Here is a 23,939-nt window from a genome sequence, read left to right on the forward strand (position 1 = left end):
TTTCCAAGAATTTGTAAGGTTCTTATTTAAATAAAACGGACAGAGATCAGTCAACAGCGTTTATTCTCGAGAGCTCTGGTCATAATACCATGTACATTTGGTTTATATACCTCACATTTTTTCATAAATGTCCCTCAGATACAATGGCAACATAGTTCACAAGTCTTCTCACATTGTCTGCCACCTGTTAAACAATCTTTTACAAGTCCAAGGTCTCTCCCCTCCCTGGGTAGAGACAGAATATCCTGTAAGGAACACAGCATTCCAGCCGCTCTGACGATAGCTCCATTTGTCTCTAACAAGGAAGAGAAAGTCCTTGTTCTAATTCTTGACTAAAACTACACACATTAGATTTAGTGTTATGATTCCAATAAGATTCATACAGTGACAGGGTAGTATTCGGTTAGTTATATTTCTACGATAAATGTATACATCATTTAGTCATTATACATATAAATCCCATAACAATGGGGAGAGTCGCTGCACAGCTACTTCCAGGTCTCTTCAGAGATGTTTGATTGGGTTCAAGTCCGGGCTCTGGCTCGGCCACTCAAGGACATTCAGAGACTTGTACCGAAGTCACTCTGGCGTTTGTCTTGGCTGTGTGGTTAGGGTCGTTGTCCTGTTGGAAGGTGAACCTTCACCCCAGACTGAGGTTCTGTGCAGGTTTTCATCAAGGATCTTTTTGTACTTCGCTCCATTTATCTTTCCCTTTGAGCCTGACTAGTCTCCCAGTCCCTGCTGCTGAAAACATCCCCACAGCATGATGCTGCCACCACCATGCTTCACCGAAGGGATGGTGCCAGGTTTCCTCCAGATGTGACACATGCCAAAGAGTTCAATCTTGATTTCATCAGACCAGACAATCTTGTTTCTCATGGAGAGTCCTTTAGGTGCCTTTTGGCAAACTCCAAGCGCAGCTGCCGCGTGCCTTCTACTGAGGAGTGACTACCATGAAGGCCTGATTGGTGAAGTGCTGCAGAGATGGTTGTCCTTCTGGAAGTTTCTCCCATCTCCACAGAGGAACTCTGGAACTCTGTCAAAGTGACAACCAGGTTCTTGCTCAATAATCTGACCAAGGCCCTTCTCCCCCAATTGCTCAGTTTGGCCAGGCGGCCAGCTCTAGGAAGAGTCTTGGTGGCTCCAAACTTCTTCCATTTATGAATGATGGAGGCCACTGTTCTTGGGGACATTCAATGCTGCAGACATTTTTTTGGTACCCTTCCCCAGATCTGTGCCTCGACACAATCCTGTCTCGGAGCTCTACAAACAATTCCTTCGACCTCACGGCTTAGTTTTTGCTCTGACATGCACTGTCAACTGTGTTCCTTTCCAAATCATGTCTAATTGAATTCAATCAAGTTATTTGTAGAAATATCTCAAGGACGGTCAATGGAAACAGGATACACCTGAGTTCATTTTAGAGTCTCATAGTAAAGTGACTGAATGCTTAGGTAAATAAGATAATTCTGTTTTTCAATTTTAATACATTTGCAAAAGATGTTTTCGCTTCGTCATTATGGGGCATTGTGTGTAGATTGATGAGGATTTGTATTTATTCAATCAATTTTAGAATAAGGCTGTAACGTAGCAAAATGTGGAAAAAGTCAAGAGGTCTGAAAACTTTCCGAAAGTACTGTACGTTCTGCCATTAGTTTCCTCTCTCTCTCTCTCTCGCTGTCTTTCTCTTTCTCTCCTCCCTCAAAGGCAATAGGGTATATGTTAGATTCACACCGTAATCTGTTATTGTCAGACTGCATTGTTGCATTGTCACTCGTCATAAATAAGAGATAATGACACTTCTTTCACAGGAAACTGCCTCCTTCGCCCGCCTCCCCGCCACAGTACAGCACAGTACAACGCAGTACAGCTAACTGCAATCAACAGTGTAGCTATAGAAAAGGGCAAATGCTATGGTTGTAAAATTCAGCTTGTCTGTCTGTAATTTCATACTAATTATAAAGAACATCAGCGTTTGATAAGAATATGAAAGTATATAACCCTGCATTCTGCACTCTCTGTACACAAATGTACGTTGCGTTATTCTTCATGCTGTTACATAAAGATTTCTTTATATAACTCCAGCCCTCAGTTCCCCCCCCCCCAGTTCCTCCAGCCCTCAGTCCTCCCCCCCCAGCTCCTTCAGCCCTCAGCTCCCCCCCAGCTCCTCCAGCCCTCAGCTCCCTCCCAGCTCCTCCAGCCCTCAGCCCCCCCCTCAGCTCCTCCAGCCCTCAGTCCCCCCCCCCAGCTCCTTCAGCCCTCCGCTCCCCCCCAGCTCCTCCAGCCCTCAGCCCCCCCCTCAGCTCCCCCCAGCTCCTCCAGCCCTCAGCCCCCCCAGCTCCCTCAGCCCCCCCCTCAGCTCCCCCCAGCTCCTCCAGCCCTCAGCTCCTCCAGCCCTCAGCCCCCCTCAGCTCCTCCAGCCCTCAGCCCCCCCTCCTCCCCCCACTCTCAGCTCCTCCAGCCCTCAGCTCCCCCTCCTCCCCCCACTCTCAGCTCCTCCAGCCCTCAGCTCCCCCTCCTCCCCCCACTCTCAGCTCCTCCAGCCCTCAGCTCCCCCTCCTCCCCCCACCCTCAGCTCCTCCAGCCCTCAGCTCCCCCTCCTCCCCCCACTCTCAGCTCCTCCAGCCCTCAGCTCCCCCTCCTCCCCCCACTCTCAGCTCCTCCAGCCCTCAGCTCCCCCTCCTCCCCCCACTCTCAGCTCCTCCAGCCCTCAGCTCCCCTCCTCCCCCCACTCTCAGCTCCTCCAGCCCTCAACAACCCCCCCCCCACCACCACCCTCAGCTCCTCCAGCCCTCAGCTCCCCCTCCTCCCCCCACTCTCAGCTCCTCCAGCCCTCAGCTCCCCCCAACTCATCCAGGATATAAACAGATATCTCTGGCAGATGGGAGGGGCCAAACCTTGTTCAGTAATGTGATTAACTAGCAGTGGGCGGGCGGATGCAACAACTAATGTGACAGGGGAACAAGAATGTCTTGGGATCTTGAAATCCCAAAAATTTGACTGTGACCTTTTGCATTGTGCTATACACCAATTCTGTCATTGATTGAACCTGTCCCATTTATCAATATCAATCCTTAAAGTTGTGTGTTAAAAATAGAGTCAGAAAACCAGGCCATCTGCCTCTTAGCATCGTGGGGCTGTAGTGAGGTTTAATCCAGATTACGGCTGACCGTATTTTTTGTTGTTGGTGTCTGTTCCCTAGCCGTCAGTGCATCCTTCATTACACACCCAGGCAGCAGGACAGGTTAGCTAGACAGAATATACAGGATCCCATTGGACCTAACCAACCGCTAGCAATCCCAACCCAACGGTAGAAGCCAGGGAAGCAACTAGTCCTATTTACAATAATATAATATCTATATATCCTAGTACAGCAGAACTCTATAGGGGATCAAGATGTTCCTAATCAAGACCATGATGCCTAACCCACTGGCTGGTTTGAATCCTATGGGTGGAGGAGAGGAAGAAGCGGAGGCGGCCCCTGCAGACCCGGCTAAGGCAGCAGGGATGACACGCGAGGAGTATGAGGAGTACCAAAAACAGTTGGTGGAGGAGAAGTAAGTAACCTGCCCTGACTGCCGAGTTACCTCCATTTTGTTTTGTTGTTGTTGGATCATGAATGGCTATGAGACAACATGGCTGGCTAACTCTACAGAGTGTCGGCTCCACCACCCCTATTCTATCTGACCTTGACAAGCACCATGCAGCATTTCTGCAGGAAATCACCTTGCATTTGCATTTCATTTGAAATGTTGTTGAATTCATAACTTAAATTTATCAACATTTATTCCTGACGTTACAGATTACAATTAGTTTCTTTTTGCACAATTTATTTTCTTGATGGTTTTGTCACTCAAGGTCAGAGCAGACACCTTAACTCAAACTGCAATTTTTTACAACCACGACCACCATTACACAATTAATCTCTGATCGTTGACCCTCTGCTGTGATATCAACAATGTTTTTTGAAGCCAAACTGGTTTACTGACATTGAATTTGAATAACACTCAAAAGGATCAGTGCTAAAATGAAGTCAAATAGTCTGTAAAAATGGTCTGTAAAATAGTCTGTAAAATGGTCTGTAAAATAGTTTGTAAAATAGTCTCTAAAATGGTCTGTAAAATAGTTTGTAAAATAGTCTCTAAAATGGTTTGTAAATTAGTCTGTAAAATAGTCTTACATTTTGAAAAGTGAATTCAGTTCAGTCTAATTTAGAGCCTGAACTATTAAGACTCCAGGAGGATTTTAAAATGGCTGCTGAATTTCACCCATGGTGATTTAATTTAACTGCGACGTTGTAGGAGGAGCTTTGATGGTGAAGTGAAAAATCACAGATCAAAAGTAATCTTACTGCCTATGTCTATCTCGAATCATTTCAACACTCTGTCCAGTTTATTCATCCATATCCACAATTTCAGACAGGTACTAGTTAACAAACAGGAGGAAGAGGTCATAACTGTGGGTTCACCGCCATGGCAGCCATTTTGTTTTATTATGTAAAATGATGTTGCTGCTGCCGAGTAGGGCATGTTCAGTGACTGCCCAAAACATTAACTCGCAATCTCTGGATTCTATTAAATTAGATTCAAATTGTATGTTACATCACAGCATAGTTGAAAGATACTGTATGGTGTGTAGAAATACAAAGAGTGTGTTCAGCAGAGATAGGTGGGATGGGCTGAGGGAAACTGAGGGTTGGGATTTGGAACTGGCGACAACAGAGGGAGAGGTTTTTTTGGGTGGGGGAGGGGGGTCTTGGATGGTTGATGGCCTGGCTGTTAGGATCTTGGGCTGGTGGCTGCTAGGTCGCTGGTTCGGGTCCCCGTTTTGACTTGGTGGGAGATCTTTTGACGTGCCCTTGAGCTGGGCACTTGACCCTGGTTGCTCCTGTGGGTCTCTCTGGATGGGAGTCTTTTAGATGACCGAATGTCAATGTTGAGCTGCTTCGCTGCGGGTAGATTGTATGTTTAAACATTCAATAAAATTCAGATTTTTTTACATTTATTTAAGCAAATCAACAAATGAGACCATAAAGGTTACATTATTTGTGTGTAATAATTTTCTATATTGCAACAAAATATAGCATAGCCTTAGCCTAACACTGACATGTTACAAGCATTTCGCTACACTCGCAATAACATCTGCTAACCATGTGTATGTGACCAATAATAATATTTGATTTAATTTGACATGTTGATGTTTTACAGAAATATAATCTTCTGATGGACGCTTCAGCCAAACCAGATTATGTAACCAGATTATGTAACCAGATTAGCCCTTCCTCCCATGATTTAGTGAACAATTCTGTTGTCGTCTGGTGGAAAATGGCTCCACACAGATCCGATGTTAAATGTTAAAGCACTTTTACTGAAAGCCTGCAGTTATAATGCATTATAAGAGCGTGTATGACCACCTTATAACCATCTTGAATTCCTCATTTTGTGTTGGGTGTCTTCGGCCTGTGACTCTCAGAGCAGAGCAGGAGTTAGTGTTATACAGTGAGTGTACAAAACATTAGGAACACCTTGGTAATATTGAGTTGACCCCCTTTTGCCCTCAGAACAGCCTCAATTAATTGGGAAACTACAAGGTGGCCAGCGCGTTCCACAGGGATGCTGGCCCATGTTGACTCCAATGCTTCCCTAAAGTTGTGTGAAGTTGGCTGGATGTCCTTTGTGTGGTGGGTCATTCTTGATACACATGGGAAACTGTTGAGCGTGAAAAACCCAGCAGCGTTGCAGTTCTTGGCACACTCATACTGTTGCGCCTGACACCTACTACCATACCCCGTTCAAAGGCACTTAAATATTTTGTGCCCAGTCACCCTCTGAATGGTACACATACATAATCCATGTCTCAATTGTCTCAAGGCTTAAAAATCCTTCTTTAACCTGTCTCTTCATCTACATTGATTTGAAGTGGATTTAACAAGTGACATCAATAAGGATTCATAGCTTTCACCTGGATTCACTTGTTCAGTCTATGTTATGGTAATGTTTTGTACAATCAGTGTACTGTTTCTGTGTTGGGTAATTTGTCCTAATCCTCAATCTGGCCCAAGCCCTCAATCTGGCCAACTAATAATCCTCACGTTTAATTGGCTAGGGGAAACAGTTCCCTCTCCACAGCGACCAATGAGGTTGGCACATATACATGCTGCCCTATATACATAGACTTGAAATCACTGACCACTTTAATAATGGAACACTAGTCACTTTAATGTTTACATATTTTGCCTTACTCATCTCATATGAACAACACCATTAAAAAGTTTGGGGTCACTTAGAAATTTCCTTGTATTTTAAAGAAAAGCTATTTTTTTTGTCCATTAAAATATCATCAAAGTGATCAGAAATACAGTGTAGAAATTGTTAATGTAGTAAATAACTATTCTAGCTGCAAACAGCAGATTTTTTAAATGGAATATCTACATAATCTCTCCAAGGTGGCATAGCAGTTCAGACGTCTTTTGTCCTCGTCTTGTCGTGTCCTGTATATATATATATTTACAACTTTTTCACATACATTTTATTTTTATTTTTCCATCAACTCATCTTCAAAACACTCTCCTGCAACCCGCCTCACCAATGTATATTTATAAAAAAGTATTATTTACCTCAGATCTGTAATCCTCCAAGAAGCTAGCCAGAAACTCCAAGAAGCTAGCCTGAAACTAGCCAGAAGCTAATCCAGAAGCTAGTTCAGAAGCTAGTTAGCTCCTTTACTGGCAAATCGTTAGTATTCAGCTAGCCACGGTTTGTGGTCATCAGCTATCCTTTAGCTCGAAAATCTATCGCCAGTTCTGTACGGCGCAGCGCGGCTCGGAACGGAACATACCGGACCAATTTTTCTCTCCATGTCCCTGGACATTCATACCCGGATCTCACAGCTAGCTAGCTGCTATCCGTGTGACCATCGGCCTTCGTCGATTCCGGAGCAAACATCAATTATTCCGGAGCTAGCAAGCTCCGTCAATCACTCCTGAGTTCCATCAATCACACCTGGGCTGCAGTCACCTATCCGGACCCGTTTTACTGCCTTCGCGGAGCCCCACCGGGCCTTCACAACTAGACTGCCGACGTTATCTACCCGAAGGAGTTATTCGGCCGGCTCCTCCGTCGCGACGTTACCTGAACGCCCATCTGCGGCCTGCTAACCGTTAGCTGTCTTACCGGCTGCTATCTGAATAGACAATCGGACAATTTTTTTATTATTATTATTTTTTTTAAATAATTTTTTAAATTATTATTATTATCTTTTCTTCTTGGGCCTCTATAACTATATCTATTGTTTTTATTTTTGTTGTTGTTGTGTGATTTGGATTAATCCCCTCTACCACACGGAACCCCACTAATCTACTGACGGAACGTAAGGGGTGGCTAACAGACCTCCATCCTATGCTAGCTTGCTACCGATGCCCTGGCTAGCTGTCTAAATCACCAACCAACCTCTCCACTCACCGGACCCTTTTGATCACTCGACTAAGCATGCCTATCCTTAATGTCAATATGTCTTGTCCATTTCTGTTCTGGTTAGTGTTTATTGGCTTATTTCACTGTAGAGCCTCTAGTCCTGCTCACTATACCTTATCCAACCTATTAGTTCCACCACCCACACATGCAATGACATCTCCTGGTTTCAACGATGTTTCTAGAGACAATATCTCTCTCTTCATCACTCAATACCTAGGTTTACCCCCACTGTATTCACATCCTACCATACATTTGTCTGTACATTATACCTTGATGCTATTTTATCGCCCCCAGAAACCTCCTTTTACTCTATGTTCCAGACGTTCTAGACGACCAATTCTCATAGCTTTTAGCCGTACCCTTATTCTACTCCTCCTATGTTCCTCTGGCGATGTAGAGGTGAATCCAGGCCCTGCAGTGCCTAGCTCCACTCCTATTCCCCAGGCGCTCTCTTTTGACGACTTCTGTAACCGTAATAGCCTTGGTTTCATGCATGTTAACATTAGAAGCCTCCTCCCTAAGTTTGTTCTATTCACTGCTTTAGCACACTCTGCCAACCCGGATGTTCTAGCTGTGTCTGAATCCTGGCTTAGGAAGACCACCAAAAATTCTGAAGTTTTAATTCCAAACTACAACATTTTCAGACAAGATAGAACTGCCAAAGGGGGCGGTGTTGCAATCTACTGCAAAGATAGCCTGCAGAGTTCTGTCCTACTATCCAGGTCTGTACCCAAACAATTTGAACTTCTACTTTTAAAAATCCACCTCTCTAAAAACAAGTCTCTCACCGTTGCCGCCTGCTATAGACCACCCTCTGCCCCCAGCTGTGCTCTGGACACCATATGTGAACTGATTGCCCCCCATCTATCTTCAGAGTTCGTGCTGCTAGGCGACCTAAACTGGAACATGCTTAACACCCCAGCCATCCTACAATCTAAACTTGATGCCCTCAATCTCACACAAATAATCAATGAACCTACCAGGTACCTCCCCAAAACCTTAAACACGGGCACCCTCATAGATATCATCCTAACCAACTTCCCCTCTAAATACACCTCTGCTGTCTTCAACCAAGATCTCAGCGATCACTGCCTCATTGCCTGCATCCGTAATGGGTCAGCGGTCAAACGACCTCCACTCATCACTGTAAAACGCTCCCTGAAACACTTCTGCGAGCAGGCCTTTCTAATCGACCTGGCCGGGGTATCCTGGAAGGATATTGATCTCATCCCGTCAGTAGAGGATGCCTGGATATTTTTTTAAAAATGCCTTCCTAACCATCTTAAATAAACATGCCCCATTCAAGAAATTTAGAACCAGGAACAGATATAGCCCTTGGTTCTCCCCAGACCTGACTGCCCTTAACCAACACAAAAACATCCTATGGCGTTCTGCATTAGCATCGAACAGCCCCCGTGATATGCAGCTGTTCAGGGAAGCTAGAAATCATTATACACAGGCAGTTAGAAAAGCCAAGGCTAGCTTTTTCAAGCAGAAATTTGCTTCCTGCAACACTAACTCAAAAAAGTTCTGGGACACTGTAAAGTCCATGGAGAATAAGAACACCTCCTCCCAGCTGCCCACTGCACTGAAGATAGGAAACACTGTCACCACTGATAAATCCACCATAATTGAGAATTTCAATAAGCATTTTTCTACGGCTGGCCATGCTTTCCACCTGGCTACTCCTACCCCGGACAACAGCACTGCACCCCCAACAGCAACTCGCCCAAGCCTTCCCCATTTCTCCTTCTCCCAAATCCATTCAGCTGATGTTCTGAAAGAGCTGCAAAATCTGGACCCCTACAAATCAGCCGGGCTAGACAATCTGGACCCTTTCTTTCTAAAATTATCTGCCGAAATTGTTGCCACCCCTATTACTAGCCTGTTCAACCTCTCTTTCGTGTCGTCTGAGATTCCCAAAGATTGGAAAGCAGCTGCGGTCATCCCCCTCTTCAAAGGGGGGGACACTCTTGACCCAAACTGCTACAGACCTATATCTATCCTACCGTGCCTTTCTAAGGTCTTCGAAAGCCAAGTCAACAAACAGATTACCGACCATTTCGAATCTCACCATACCTTCTCTGCTATGCAATCTGGTTTCAGAGCTGGTCATGGGTGCACCTCAGCCACGCTCAAGGTCCTAAACGATATCTTAACCGCCATCGATAAGAAACATTACTGTGCAGCCGTATTCATTGATCTGGCCAAGGCTTTCGACTCTGTCAATCACCATATCCTCATCGGCAGACTCGACAGCCTTGGTTTCTCAAATGATTGCCTCGCCTGGTTCACCAACTACTTCTCTGATAGAGTTCAGTGTGTCAAGTCGGAGGGTCTGCTGTCCGGACCTCTGGCAGTCTCTATGGGGGTGCCACAGGGTTCAATTCTTGGACCGACTCTCTTCTCTGTATACATCAATGAGGTCGCTCTTGCTGCTGGTGAGTCCCTGATCCACCTCTACGCAGACGACACCATTCTGTATACTTCCGGCCCTTCTTTGGACACTGTGTTAACAACCCTCCAGGCAAGCTTCAATGCCATACAACTCTCCTTCCGTGGCCTCCAATTGCTCTTAAATACAAGTAAAACTAAATGCATGCTCTTCAACCGATCGCTACCTGCACCTACCCGCCTGTCCAACATCACTACTCTGGACGGCTCTGACTTAGAATACGTGGACAACTACAAATACTTAGGTGTCTGGTTAGACTGTAAACTCTCCTTCCAGACCCATATCAAACATCTCCAATCCAAAGTTAAATCTAGAATTGGCTTCCTATTTCGCAACAAAGCATCCTTCACTCATGCTGCCAAACATACCCTTGTAAAACTGACCATCCTACCAATCCTCGACTTTGGCGATGTCATTTACAAAATAGCCTCCAATACCCTACTCAACAAATTGGATGCAGTCTATCACAGTGCAATCCGTTTTATCACCAAAGCCCCATATACTACCCACCATTGCGACCTGTACGCTCTCGTTGGCTGGCCCTCGCTTCATACTCGTCGCCAAACCCACTGGCTCCATGTCATCTACAAGACCCTGCTAGGTAAAGTCCCCCCTTATCTCAGCTCGCTGGTCACCATAGCATCTCCCACCTGTAGCACACGCTCCAGCAGGTATATCTCTCTAGTCACCCCCAAGACCAATTCTTTCTTTGGCCGCCTCTCCTTCCAGTTCTCTGCTGCCAATGACTGGAACGAACTACAAAAATCTCTGAAACTGGAAACACTTATCTCCCTCACTAGCTTTAAGCACCAACTGTCAGAGCAGCTCACAGATTACTGCACCTGTACATAGCCCACCTATAATTTAGCCCAAACAACTACCTCTTTCCCAACTGTATTTAATTTTTATTTATTTATTTATTTTGCTCCTTTGCACCCCATTATTATTTTTTTTTTAATTTCTACTTTGCACATTCTTCCATTGCAAAACTACCATTCCAGTATTTTACTTGCTATATTGTATTTACTTTGCCATCATGGCCTTTTTTTGCCTTTACCTCCCTTCTCACCTCATTTGCTCACATTGTATATAGACTTGTTTATACTGCATTATTGACTGTATGTTTGTTTTTACTCCATGTGTAACTCTGTGTCGTTTTATCTGTCGAACTGCTTTGCTTTATCTTGGCCAGGTCGCAATTGTAAATGAGAACTTGTTCTCAACTTGCCTACCTGGTTAAATAAAGGTAAAATAAATAAAAAATAAATAAATAAAATAAATAAGCATGCAGAGTCCCATTATCAGCAACCATCACTCCTGCGTTCCAATGGCACGTTGTGCAATCCAAGTTTATCATTTTAAAAGGCTGATTGATCATTAGAAAACACTTTTACAAATATGTTAGCACAGCTGAAAACTGTTGTCCTGTTTAAGAGCAAATAAAGTGGCCTTCTTTCGGCTAGCTGAGTATCTGGAGCATCAGCATTTGTGGGTTCAATTACAGGATCAAAATGGCCAGAAACAACCTCGTCAGTCTATTCTTGTTCTGAGAAATGAAGGCTATTCCATGCGAGAAATTGCCAATAAACTGAAGATCTCGTACAATGTTGTGTACTACTCCCTCACAGTACAGCGCAAACTGGCCCTAACCAGAATAGAAAGAGGAGTGGGAGGCCCCGGTGCACAACTGAGCAAGAGGACAAGTACATCAGAATGTCTAGTTTGAGAAACAGACGCCTCACAAGTCCTCAACTGGCAGCATCATTAAATAGTACCCAGAAAACACCCGTCTCAACATCAACAATGAAGAGGTGACTGTGATGCTGGTCTTCTAGGCAGAGTTGCAAAGAAAAAGCCATATCTCAGACTGGTAAATAAAAATGAAATATTAAGATGGGCAAAAGAACACAGACACTGGACAGAGGAACTCTGCCTAGAAGGCCAGCATCCCGGAGTCGCCTCTTCACTGTTGGTAATCGAACCCACAAATGCTGATGCTCCAGATACTCAACTAGTCTAAAGAAGGCCTGTTTTATTGCTTCTTTAATTAGCACAACAGATTTCAGCTATGCTAACATAATTGCAAAATTGTTTTCTAACGATCAATCAGCCCTTTAAAATGATAAACTTGGATTAGCTAACACAACGTGTCATTGGAACAGAAGTGATGGTTGCTGATAATGGGCCTCTGTACACCTATGTAGATATTCCATTTTAAAAAAAACAGCTACAATAGTCATTTACAACATTAACAATGTCTACACGGTATTTCTGATCAATTTGATGTTATTTTAATGGCCATAAACAAGGACATTTCTAAGTGACCCCAAACTTTTGAACGGCAGTGCACATACTGTATTCTATTACATTCTATATTCTTAGTCTATGCCGCTCTGACATTACTCGTCCAAATATTTATTTCCTTTACTTTAGATTTGTGTGTTTTGAGTATATGTTGTGTATTGTTAGATATTACTGCACTGTTGGAGCTAGAAACAAAAGCATTTTCGCTACAACCGCAATAACATCTGCTAAACACGTGTATGTGACCAATACAATGTTATTTGAAAATGGCCTTGAGATTTGTTGTTACAAATGGCATCCTATTCTCTTTAGTGTGCACTACTTTTAAACAGGGCCCTAGGGAATCCCATAGGGTTCTGGCCAAAATAAATAATATGCTGTATTGTCACATACACCCGGTAAGTGCAGTGAAATGTGTTATTTTTCAGGGTGAGAGAGGGTCACCTTGTCTGCTCGAGTATTCAAAACAGCATTCTTCTGGTTATTGGCCCAATGCTCTAACCGCTAGGCTAGTGCATTAGATAGAGAATAGGGCTCTAACCACTAGGCTAGTGCATTAGAGAATAGGGCTCTAACCACTAGGCTAGTGCATTAGAGAATAGGGCTCTAACCGCTAGGCTAGTGCATTAGAGAATAGGGCTCTAACCACTAGGCTAGTAGTGCATTAGAGAATAGGGCTCTAACCGCTAGGCTAGTGCATTATATAGAGAATAGGGCTCTAACCGCTAGGCTAGTCCATTATATAGAGAATAGTGCTCTAACCGCTAGGCTAGTGCATTATATAGAGAATGGGGTTATAACCGCTAGGCTAGTGCATTAGAGAATAGGGCTCTAACCGCAAGGCTAGTGCATTAGAGAATAGGGCTCTAACCACTAGGCTAGTAGTGCATTAGAGAATAGGGCTCTAACCGCTAGGCGAGTGCATTATATAGAGAATAGGGCCCTAACCACTAGCATAGTGTATTATATAGAGAATAGGGCTCTAACCGCTAGGCTAGTGCATTAGAGAATAGGGCTCTAACCGCTAGGCTAGTGCATTATATAGAGAATAGGGCTCTAACCACCTGGCTAGTGCATTATATAGAGAATAGGGCTCTAACCGCTAGGCTAGTGCATTATATAGAAAATAGGGCTATAACCGCTAGGGTAGTGCATTATATAGAGATTATGGAGCCACTTGGATCGCAACCAAGGATTCTCATAATGATTATCCTAAAGTCAATACACTAATGAGTTGACCATGCGTTGTATAATCTGACTGCCCAATGCCTATTGACATGCTATGGGTTGTGATAACATGCTACGGGTTGTGCTGACATGCTACAGGTTGTGATGACATGCTACAGGTTGTGCTGACATGCTACGGGTTGTATTGACATGCTACGGGTTGTGCTGACATGCTACGGGTTGTGATGACATGCTACGGGTTGTGATGACATGCTATGGGTTGTGATGACATGCTATGGGTTGTGTTGACATGCTACGGGTTGTCATGACATGCTACGGGGTGTGATGACATGCTGCGGGTTGTGATGACATGCTGCGGGTTGTGATGACATGCTACGGGTTGTGGGAAAATGCTACGGGTTGTGTTGACATGCTACGGGTTGTGAGACATGCTACGGGTTGTGATGACATGCTATGGGTTGTGAGAACATGCTGCGGGTTGTGAGGACATGCTACAGGTTGTGATGACATGCTACGGGTTGTGATGACATGCTACCGGTTGTGATGACATGCTACCGGTTGTGATGACATGCTACGAGTTGTGATGACATGCTACGGGTTGTGATGACATGCTACGGGTTGTGTTGACATGCTACGGGTTGTGTTGACATGCTACGGGTTGTGTTGACATGCTACGGCTTGTGGTGACATGCTACGGGTTGTGTAAAGCCATAATAATGACACAGGAGGAAAGCTGTTGAAACGTTGGTTTAATCAATTACTATCATTGGAGCCATAGACTTTACAGCCTTTGATTTTTCTAAATAGGAGGAAAGCAAGCAGCACATTGGATGATAAAGTCATAAATAGTAACTATTTATTATAGCAGCCAGCCCAGACATCCTCCATGTTCTCTTGTCAAATTCCAGAAGAATCATATGACTGAACAGTGAGAATATGTAGTGTGAACCTCCTTACCTCTTTACCTAAACCCATCTGATGGTTTACCCATGAGACATGTAGCATGTCGTTAAGGTCAACCTCCGTAAGCGCTGCATCCTCTTAGCTTCACAGTATCATGTGTTGCATTAGTATGGTATATTGACTGTCCCTTTGGTTGAAACAAGATCATACTCAGACCGTTATTGTTGTATGAATACAAATTAAACAAGTATACAGTATGCATGCATATAAAATTATCCATTATGTGGTCACATTATATATAAATTAATTCATCAATCAATGAATCAATCATTTATTTTCTCTGTTGTTCAGGATGGAGAGAGATGCCGACTTCTTACACAAGAAAGCTGAGAGGGCAACTCTGCGGGTGTGCCTACGAGACAAGTACAGACTCCCAAAGGTGACAACCCATTCCTCCTGAATTACAACCTGTTCAGCCCCCTGTGACAACCCATTTCTCCTGAATTACAATCTTTTCAGCCCCCTGTGAGAATCCATTCCCCCTGAATTACAATCTTTTCAGCCCCCTGTCACTAGTCACTCTCTAGAGTAGATTATTTCAACTTTACTTTGCTTCCTGAATTCTGCACTGTTTTATGTTATACTGTATGTTTACATACTGTAGAGCTATTGTTAAAATAGCAAACGCGTTCATTGCTCAGATGCAGAGACCTTTGGATGGAACAATGAGGTTATGTAATTTTACATTTGAAATGTATTTAACTAGGCAAGTCAGTTAAGAACATTAAGAACAAATTCTTATTTACAATGACGGCCAACCCCGGACGATGCTGGGCCAATTGTGTGCCGCCCTATGGGACTCCCAAACACGGCCGGTTGTGATACAGCCTGGATTCGAAACAGGGTGTCTGTATTGACGACTCTAGCGCTGTGGTGAACACCTCAATGGTTGATGTTTACAGGCTAGACGCTGTTTTTATCCCTTGGCCTAGTACATGGGCAGTTTACCTTAGGCCGTACAGCGGGAGGTGGAGGTGGCTAACTGCCAGCAGATTACGGTGAAGGCAAGATGTTCCATAAAAGGCCTGGAGACTTGACATGGTGTCCTATATTGTGCCGCGGGCTTAAAACAAGACCAGAAGCCATCTGCTCTGCTAGGTGTTAATGTGGCTCTGGAGAGTGAAGACAGTGTTGGTTGAGCGACGTTGACAGCCACAACAACCACATCTAGGTTAGATTCTGTAGAATAATCTATTGAATCTGTTTGGATCTATTGAAAGCTGCTTGATAAGGAAGATATTGTTAACCAGTTGTTATGACGAGCGAAAATAAGGTACAGTTGGATTTCTGATTTTATATACGTCATTACTGAAAGAAAAGACGATAGTTCAATGTTCGAACAATTTGATTTGTATAGCTATATTACCACTACCATGTATAAAGCTGTGCTTAAAGTAGCAAAAAGCAGAATATATATTAATATTATTTAAGTATTGAAAATAAATCATCCTGACTGAGGTGAACGTAAATGGCTTCTGTGTTTGCTTTTTGCAGAATGCCTCTCACAAGTCATTCACTTCAATATTCAATCTTCTTGTTAGTTATTTTCATTTCTATATGTGGAACGACACTTCAAAACAATAGACAACATATTCATATATCATGAATAGGTACTGATTCAGTTGTTTTGTTTGCGTGTTAGTTTGAATAGACATGTTCATGACAAAGGCTATACAACGACTATTGAGTCCAGCAAGTATAGTTTCACCATAACAGACAACCCAAAATAAAGATTATTTTAAATTTGATTAAAGGCATTGTACAAGACAGTCATCACAACTGATGAACACAATGAATGGTGGAATAATGTGATTGTATATAGTAACTGCAAAATCTGGCATGTTTAACTAATGGAATTAGTCTCTTGTGTAAGACTGTGGCGGACATCTTTAGAATCCTCACACCTGGCCGTCGTCATGGTTTACAACGGAAAGGCTAACGCAGGTTTCAGATCAGCCTTCCTGGAGTTTAGAACGTAGGATCCAATAGGTTCTAGAATGGAGGTTTCAACAGGTTCTAGAATGGAGGTTTGAGGTTTCTGCAGTTTCTTCAGTCAATCTGTTCCTTCTTCTTCTTTATTGCAATAAGTGTGTGTGCTCAAACTAAGGATCCCTAAGTGACCATTTGTTTTCACCAGTGAGGTATTAAAACGACGCTCATCCCGTGCCTTGCATATGGTTGTGTGTAGTTATTGCAGGATACCAGGTTGTGTCAGAGGAACACCCTAAAAATTATCAAAGACTCCCGCCACTGTCTGTACTCTCTGCTGCCACACAGCAAGCGGTACCGGAGCGCCATACCTGGGACCTGAAAGCTCCTGAACAGCTTCTACCCCAAAGTTAAAAGACTGCTGAACAGTTAATCAAATGGCTACCCGGACATTCTGCCTTTCATCCCCTACTTATATCTACATATTACCTCAATCAATCACCTAACCAAACCTACATGTACATATTACCTCAATCAATCACCCCAACACCCTCATACCTCACCCCCTACTTATATCTACATAATACCTCAATCAATCACCTAACCAAACCTATATCTACATATTACCTCAATCAATCACCTAACCAAACCTACATGTACAAATGACCTCAATCAATCACCTAACCAAACCTACATGTACAAATTACCTCAATTAATCACCTAACCAAACCTACATGTACATATTACCTCAATCAATCACCCCAACACCCTCATACCTCACCCCCTACTTATATCTACATATTACCTCAATCAATCAATCACCTAACCAAACCTATATCTACATATTACCTCAATCAATCACCTAACCAAACCTACATGTACAAATTACCTCAATTAATCACCTAACCAAACCTACATGTACAAATTACCTCAATCAATCACCTAACCAAACCTACATGTACAAATTACCTCAATCAATCACCTAACCAAACCTACATGTACAAATTACCTCAATTAATCACCTAACCAAACCTACATGTACAAATTACCTCAATTAATCACCTAACCAAACCTACATGTACAAATTACCTCAATCAATCACCTAACCAAACCTACATGTACAAATTACCTCAATCAATCACCCCAACACCCTCATACCTCACCCCCTACTTATATCTACATATTACCTCAATCAATCACCCCAACACCCTCATACCTCAGTACACTGACTCGGTACCGGTACTTTATAGCCTTTATATACCCTCGTCATTGTTATTTTATCGTGTTACTATATATATATATATAATAATATATGTTTTACATCTATTTGGAAATGTTCCTACTTTTTAACTGCATTGTTGGGAAAGGGGTCGTAAGTAAACATTTCACAGTGAAGTCTACACTTGTTGTATTCGTCTCATTTATTTGATGTCTCCATGTTTTACTAGCTAATCTAACATCTGTCTCTACAGAGCGAGACAGGATGATAGAGGTTGTCTGTCTGCCTCGGTAGCTAATCCAATGTACTGCAAAGCACTTTGTGACAACTGCTGACATAAAAACATCAGTTATGATTTATTTGTATTGATTTCATTGATAGATTGATTTATTGATTGATTGTCTGTGTTGGTCTAGCTGTAGTATGGTATCTTTCTATCACACTAGCTAATCTGATGTCTGTGCTGGCCCCTACAGAGACCAGAGTGTAACTGTAGAAGATATCTCTGTCTCACACGCGGACGCTGTGTTGTTGATGTCTTGTTTCTACAGATCCAGCATGAGGCAGGAGTATAGCTGCAGTAGGCTGTCTGTCTCATTAGCTAATCTGATGTCTGTGCTGGCCCCTACAGAGACCAGAGTGTAACTGTAGAAGATATCTCTGTCTCACACGCGGACGCTGTGTTGTTGATGTCTTGTTTCTACAGATCCAGCATGAGGCAGGAGTATAGCTGCAGTAGGCTGTCTGTCTCATTAGCTAATCTGATGTCTGTGCTGGCCCCTACAGAGACCAGAGTGTAACTGTAGAAGATATCTCTGTCTCACACGCGGACGCTGTGTTGTTGATGTCTTGTTTCTACAGATCCAGCATGAGGCAGGAGTATAGCTGCAGTAGGCTGTCTGTCTCATTAGTTAATCTGACGCCTGTGTTGGCCTCTACATGAACACACGAGTACAATGGCAAGAACATGTATGTGAACCCTTTTGAATTACCTGGACTTCTGCATCAATTGGTCATCAAATTTCATCTGATCATCTAAGTCACAACAATAGACTAACACAGTACGTTTAAACTAAAAACACACAAATTATTGTATTTTTCTTGTCTATATTGAATATATCGTTTAAACATTCACAGTGTAGGTTGGAAAAAGTATTTGAACCCCTAGGCTGACTTCTTCAAAAGCTAATTGGAGACAGGAGTCAGCTAACCTGGAGTCCAATCAATGAGACGAGATTGGAGATATTGGTTAGAGCTGCCCTGCCCTATAAAAAAAAACACTCACAAATTTGAGTTTGCTGTTCACAAGAAGCATTGCCTGATGTGAAATATGCCTCGAACAAAAGAGATCTCAGAAGACCCAAGATTAAGAATTGTTGATTTGCATGAAGCTGGAAAGGGTTACAAAGTATCTCTAAAAGCCTTGATGTCCATCAGTCCACGGTAAGACAAATTGTCTATAAATGGAGAAAGTTCAGCACTGTTGCTACTCCCCCTAGGAGTGGCCGTCCTGCAAAGATGACTGCAAGAGCTCAGTGCAGAATGCTCAATGAGGTTAAGAAGAATCCTTGAGTGTCAGCTAAAGACTTACAGAAATCTCTGGAACATGCTAACATCTCTGTTGACGAGTCTACGATACGTAAAACACTAAACAAGAACGGTGTTCATGGGAGGACACCACGGAAGAAGCCACTGCTGTCCAAACAAAAACATTTCTGCACGTCTGAAGATTGCAAAAGAGCACCTGGATGTTCCACAGCTCTACTGGCAAAATATTATGTGGACAGATTATTTGGAAGGAATACACAACACTATGTGTGGAGAAAAAAAGGCACAGCACACCAACATCAAAACCTCATCCCAACTGTAAAGTATGGTGGAGGGAGCATCATGGTTTGGGGCTGCTTTGCTGCCTCAGGGACTGGACAGCTTGCTATCATCGAAGGAAAAATGAATTCCCATGTTTATCAAGACATTTTGCAGGAGAATGTAAGGCTACCTGTCCGCTAACTATAGCTCAACAGAAGTTGGGTGATGCAACAGGACAACGACCCAAAACACAAAAGTAAATCAACAACAGAATGGCTTCAAGAGAAGAAAATACACCTTCTAGAGTGTCCTGACCTCAACCCGATTGAGATGCTGTGGCATGACCTCAAGAGAGCGGTTCACACCAGACATCCCAAGAATATTGATGAACTGAAACAGTTTTGTAAAGAGGAATGGTCCAAAATTCCTCCTGACCGTTGTGCAGGTCTGATCCTCAACTACAGAAAACGTTTGGTTGAGGTTATTGCTTCCAAAGGAGGGTCAACCAGTTATTAAATCCAAGGGTTCACATACTTTCCCCACCCTGCACTGTGAATGTTTACACGGTATGTTCAGTAAAGACATGAAAACGTATAATTGTTTGTTTGTTATTAGTTTAAGCAGACTGTGTTTGTCTATTGTTGTGACTTAGATGAAGATCAGATACAATTTTATGACAGATTTATGCAGGAGTCCAGGTAATTCCAAAGGGTTCACATACTTTTTTCTTGCCCCTGTAGGAGGTTGTTTATATCTGTATCGGTCTCTCCCTTTAAAGGCCGAGTAGTAGGTTCAGGCTGTCTGTCTGTCTCACTTGCTAATCTAATGTCTGCATTGGTCTTTTAGTGGGAGAAGGGCAGCGAGCAGTAACTAACGATGCTAGCTAATGTAACATCTCTATTGTTTCTCTAACAGAGCGAGCAGGACGAGAACATCATCTCTGTCTGTCTTACTAGCTGATGTCCTGACCTAATAATAATATTACAAGCTATAAAATAAATATAATGTCTGTATCGGTCTCTACTCTCTCCAGAGCGAGCAGGACGATAACATGCTGGCCATGGCTGGAGACGACGTGGACGTACCCGAGGAGCTGCTCAAGATGGTGGATGAGGATGCCACGGAGGAGGAGGACAAGGACTCCATCTTGGGTGGCATTCAGAACCTCCAGAACATGGACATGGACCAGCTCAAGGAGAAGGCCTCGGCCACCGTGACGGAGATGAAAGCCAAGGCAGAGGAGAAATGCTCTGTCATGTAAATAAAAATAAAATGGAAGATTACACTTCATGAACAGCCGGTCCCAATTCTAGCCCGATTCGATCCCTTGGCCCTAACCCTTCAATGTTTGCAGATCTGAAGGTGGAAAAATATGGTGGAAGCTGTACCACCACACTGCCTATACTTATTAAGACCATTAGACATGCTAACATAGAGGTGTAAGGGAACAAGGGGGAGGGAAAGGGAGTGATTTAGGACTGACTGTAAACAAACCGATCCTATAAGAGTCCCCACTCTCGCGCCGAGCAGACCTGGGTTTAAAATAAGTATCTGAGCTATTTTAAAGCTCCTATACTCAACTGGTGGACCACATCTATTTATTGTTAAAAAAATGGAACTCGATCGGGCTTCGACCCCTGGTATCATTTAAACACACATAAGACATGTAGAATTGCAGGAAGTTAGCTTTGAAACAGCAACAAAATTCTCTGTCCCATGTGAAATGTGTAGAATTGCAGGAAATTAACTTCGAAACAGCAACAAAATTCTCTGTCCCATGTGAAATGTGTAGAACTGCAGGAAATTAACTTCGAAACAGCAACAAAATTCTCTGTCTCATGTGAAATGTGTAGAACTGCAGGAAATTAGCTTTAAAACTGCAACATTTTCTCTCTACCAACAAGAGGGGTGTGAACAGTTTGGGGTCCAATTGGGTTGTGAGGTAGGGTTTGTTACTATGCCGATAAATGACATTATCCATCTGGACCTTAGCCACATAGGACATTTGTTTGACCGGACCTTCTCAACTAGTACTTGAGTACCCCTGTTTTAAAGTCTCCTTTGAGTGTTTTGATTGAGCCTGTCTGGGGAGTGCCAGATGGACGGGCCGAGTTGGTTTGCACTTTTGGTACCATTCCATTGGCTCCATAATTGCGCCAGGTAAGCTCAATCAAGCTCAGCTGAAAGAAAACAGATACTATTTGAACCCAGGTCTAAGAGAGTCCTCTATCTCCCCCTATCAATGATCAAAGCTGTGAAATCTACTTGGCGACATCCAATGGTAGCAGGTCTTTCGCTGAAATGGAAGTTAATTTCCCAAACAACTTCTTGTGTGAATCGGTTTATGTTTTGAAGTCTCCCTGTAATTTGCTGTTTGTTTAACTTGTAAAAGTACGTATTTTTTGTATGTGTGTGAATGAATGCTGTTTTAGATTGTTTCTCCCCAATTTGTGTTATTCTCCATGTTTCATCTGTTAATTAGGAAATTATGGCACTCATGATGGCCACTTCTTTTACACTTTTTGCAACTGACAGTATTTTGGACAGTTGCTAAATGCATTCTGTTGCATATCCTCCTCCACACACACAATAGTAAATCTTTGACAATCACCTCTATCAATGTTTATCCAAAACAACAAGCATAAAACACATCTGTAAGAGATAAATACTTGCAGTTTTGCACAATCCATCATTTAAATAAAAAATATATAGTATTTATTCCATAATTAAACAAACTGTACATTATCTTTGACTGACACACTGGAGAACTAATGTTAAGGATATTGGATTACTCTAAAATATATGTATATTAAATGTAAAGGTATGTTGTGCTGTTAGAATTATACATGTTCATGCAGAAGCCAATGACAAATAAAACGACTGACTTGTATAAAATGTCGGACTATTTGACATTATTTCTCTTATAGCTGTTCACAGATCCAAAGCCTTCTATTTACAAATACATATATTCCTCAAGGGTGATATAACAGACAGAAATCGAAAGAAACTCTAGATTAGATTTTAAATATGTGAATTACACTAGCACACTATCAGAGGCTGAATAAAGGAATGGGTCTTCAATTAATTTGAGATTATTTAGCAACTGTTGTTAGGGTAGGTTAGTTTGGGTGAAGAATCCCTCCATGTTGTGAGTTTCACGTGAGTCCAATGTTCAGAATGCCTTGGATTCAGAATGCCTTGGATTCAGAATGCCTTGGATTCAGAATGCCTTGGATTCAGAATGCCTCGGATTCAGAATGCCTCGGATTCAGAATGCCTCGGATTCAGAATGCCTCGGATTCAGAATGCCTCGGATTCAGAATGCCCTGGATTCAGAATGCCTCAGATTCAGAATGCCTCAGATTCAGAATGCCTCGGATTCAGAATGCCTTGGGTTGGGAATGTTCTGGTAAAACATTAGCAGTTAATAGGATGAAGGTTGCTGAGGAGGTTGTCCCACCTCATCAGGTTAACAGCTTATGTCAGACTCTCAAATGATTTGGATTGGACTCAGTTAGCTAGAAAACTAGACAAGACAAGTTACGTTCAAGTTTCCACAGAAGGTTAGAGTTATATAGGGGGAATGGAAGACATATTTTCTGTATCTTGATGAAATCATATAGCCAGTATTTTATTTTAGAAACCCACACATCACATATTCCTCATTGGAGTAGTTAGAACCTCCTCAAAGGTGTGAGATTAGATCATCACATACTTTTTACTAGTGTGAGCCAGCTAGATGACTGCTTTTCAACAGACAGAGCAATGTCAAAGCCAAAGGCACAACAATGTCAAAGCCAAAGACACAACAATGTCAAAGCCAAAGGCACAACAATGTCAAAGCCAAAGGCACAACAATGTCAAAGCCAAAGGCACAACAATGTCAAAGCCAAAGACACAACAATGTCAAAGCCAAAGGCACAACAATGTCAAAGCCAAAGACACAACAATGTCAAAGCCAAAGGCACAACAATGTCAAAGCCAAAGGCACAACAATGTCAAAGCCAAAGGCACAACAATGTCAAAGCCAAAGGCACAACAATGTCAAAGCCAAAGGCACAACAATGTCAAAGCCAAAGGCACAACAATGTCAAAGCCAAAGACACAACAATGTCAAAGCCAAAGACACAACAATGTCAAAGCCAAAGACACAACAATGTCAAAGCCAAAGGCACAACAATGTCAAAGCCAAAGGCACAACAATGTCAAAGCCAAAGACACAACAATGTCAAAGCCAAAGGCACAACAATGTCAAAGCCAAAGACACAACAATGTCAAAGCCAAAGACACAACAATGTCAAAGCCAAAGGCACAACAATGTCAAAGGCACAACAATGTCAAAGCCAAAGGCACAACAATGTCAAAGCCAAAGACACAACAATGTCAAAGCCAAAGGCACAACAATGTCAAAGCCAAAGACACAACAATGTCAAAGCCAAAGGCACAACAATGTCAAAGCCAAAGGCACAACAATGTCAAAGCCAAAGACACAACAATGTCAAAGCCAAAGACACAACAATGTCAAAGGCACAATAACAGCAAATACAAACTGTTCTATATAATATCCAGGTATCAAATTGCTCATACGGTTGTCAAGGCC

At 42.7% G+C, this 23,939-nt stretch overlaps 1 protein-coding gene across 1 annotated transcript; it reads left to right on the plus strand.

The window, feature by feature from the left end:
- The first annotated feature begins 2,974 nt into the window (after nucleotides 1–2,974).
- cplx4a (complexin 4a) lies at nucleotides 2,975–22,238 on the plus strand. The gene is made up of 3 exons (XM_020486878.2): nucleotides 2,975–3,557; nucleotides 14,674–14,761; nucleotides 20,373–22,238. The coding sequence occupies exons 1-3, from the start codon at nucleotides 3,397–3,399 to the stop codon at nucleotides 20,598–20,600; spliced, it is 477 nt and encodes a 158-aa protein (XP_020342467.1). The 5' UTR covers nucleotides 2,975–3,396; the 3' UTR covers nucleotides 20,601–22,238.
- Nucleotides 22,239–23,939: the final 1,701 nt, after the last annotated feature.

The sequence above is a fragment of the Oncorhynchus kisutch genome, linkage group LG6, assembly GCF_002021735.2.
Source record: "Oncorhynchus kisutch isolate 150728-3 linkage group LG6, Okis_V2, whole genome shotgun sequence".
NCBI lineage: Eukaryota > Metazoa > Chordata > Actinopteri > Salmoniformes > Salmonidae > Oncorhynchus > Oncorhynchus kisutch.

Excerpts from the sequence above, each read along its gene's own strand:
- cplx4a (XM_020486878.2), top strand. The coding sequence starts at position 3,397 with ATGTTCCTAATCAAGACCATGATGCCTAACCCACTGGCTGGTTTGAAT. Across the intron at positions 3,558-14,673 it reads AAACAGTTGGTGGAGGAGAA|GATGGAGAGAGATGCCGACT; the intron begins GTAAGTAACCTG and ends TCTGTTGTTCAG. Across the intron at positions 14,762-20,372 it reads ACAAGTACAGACTCCCAAAG|AGCGAGCAGGACGATAACAT; the intron begins GTGACAACCCAT and ends TACTCTCTCCAG.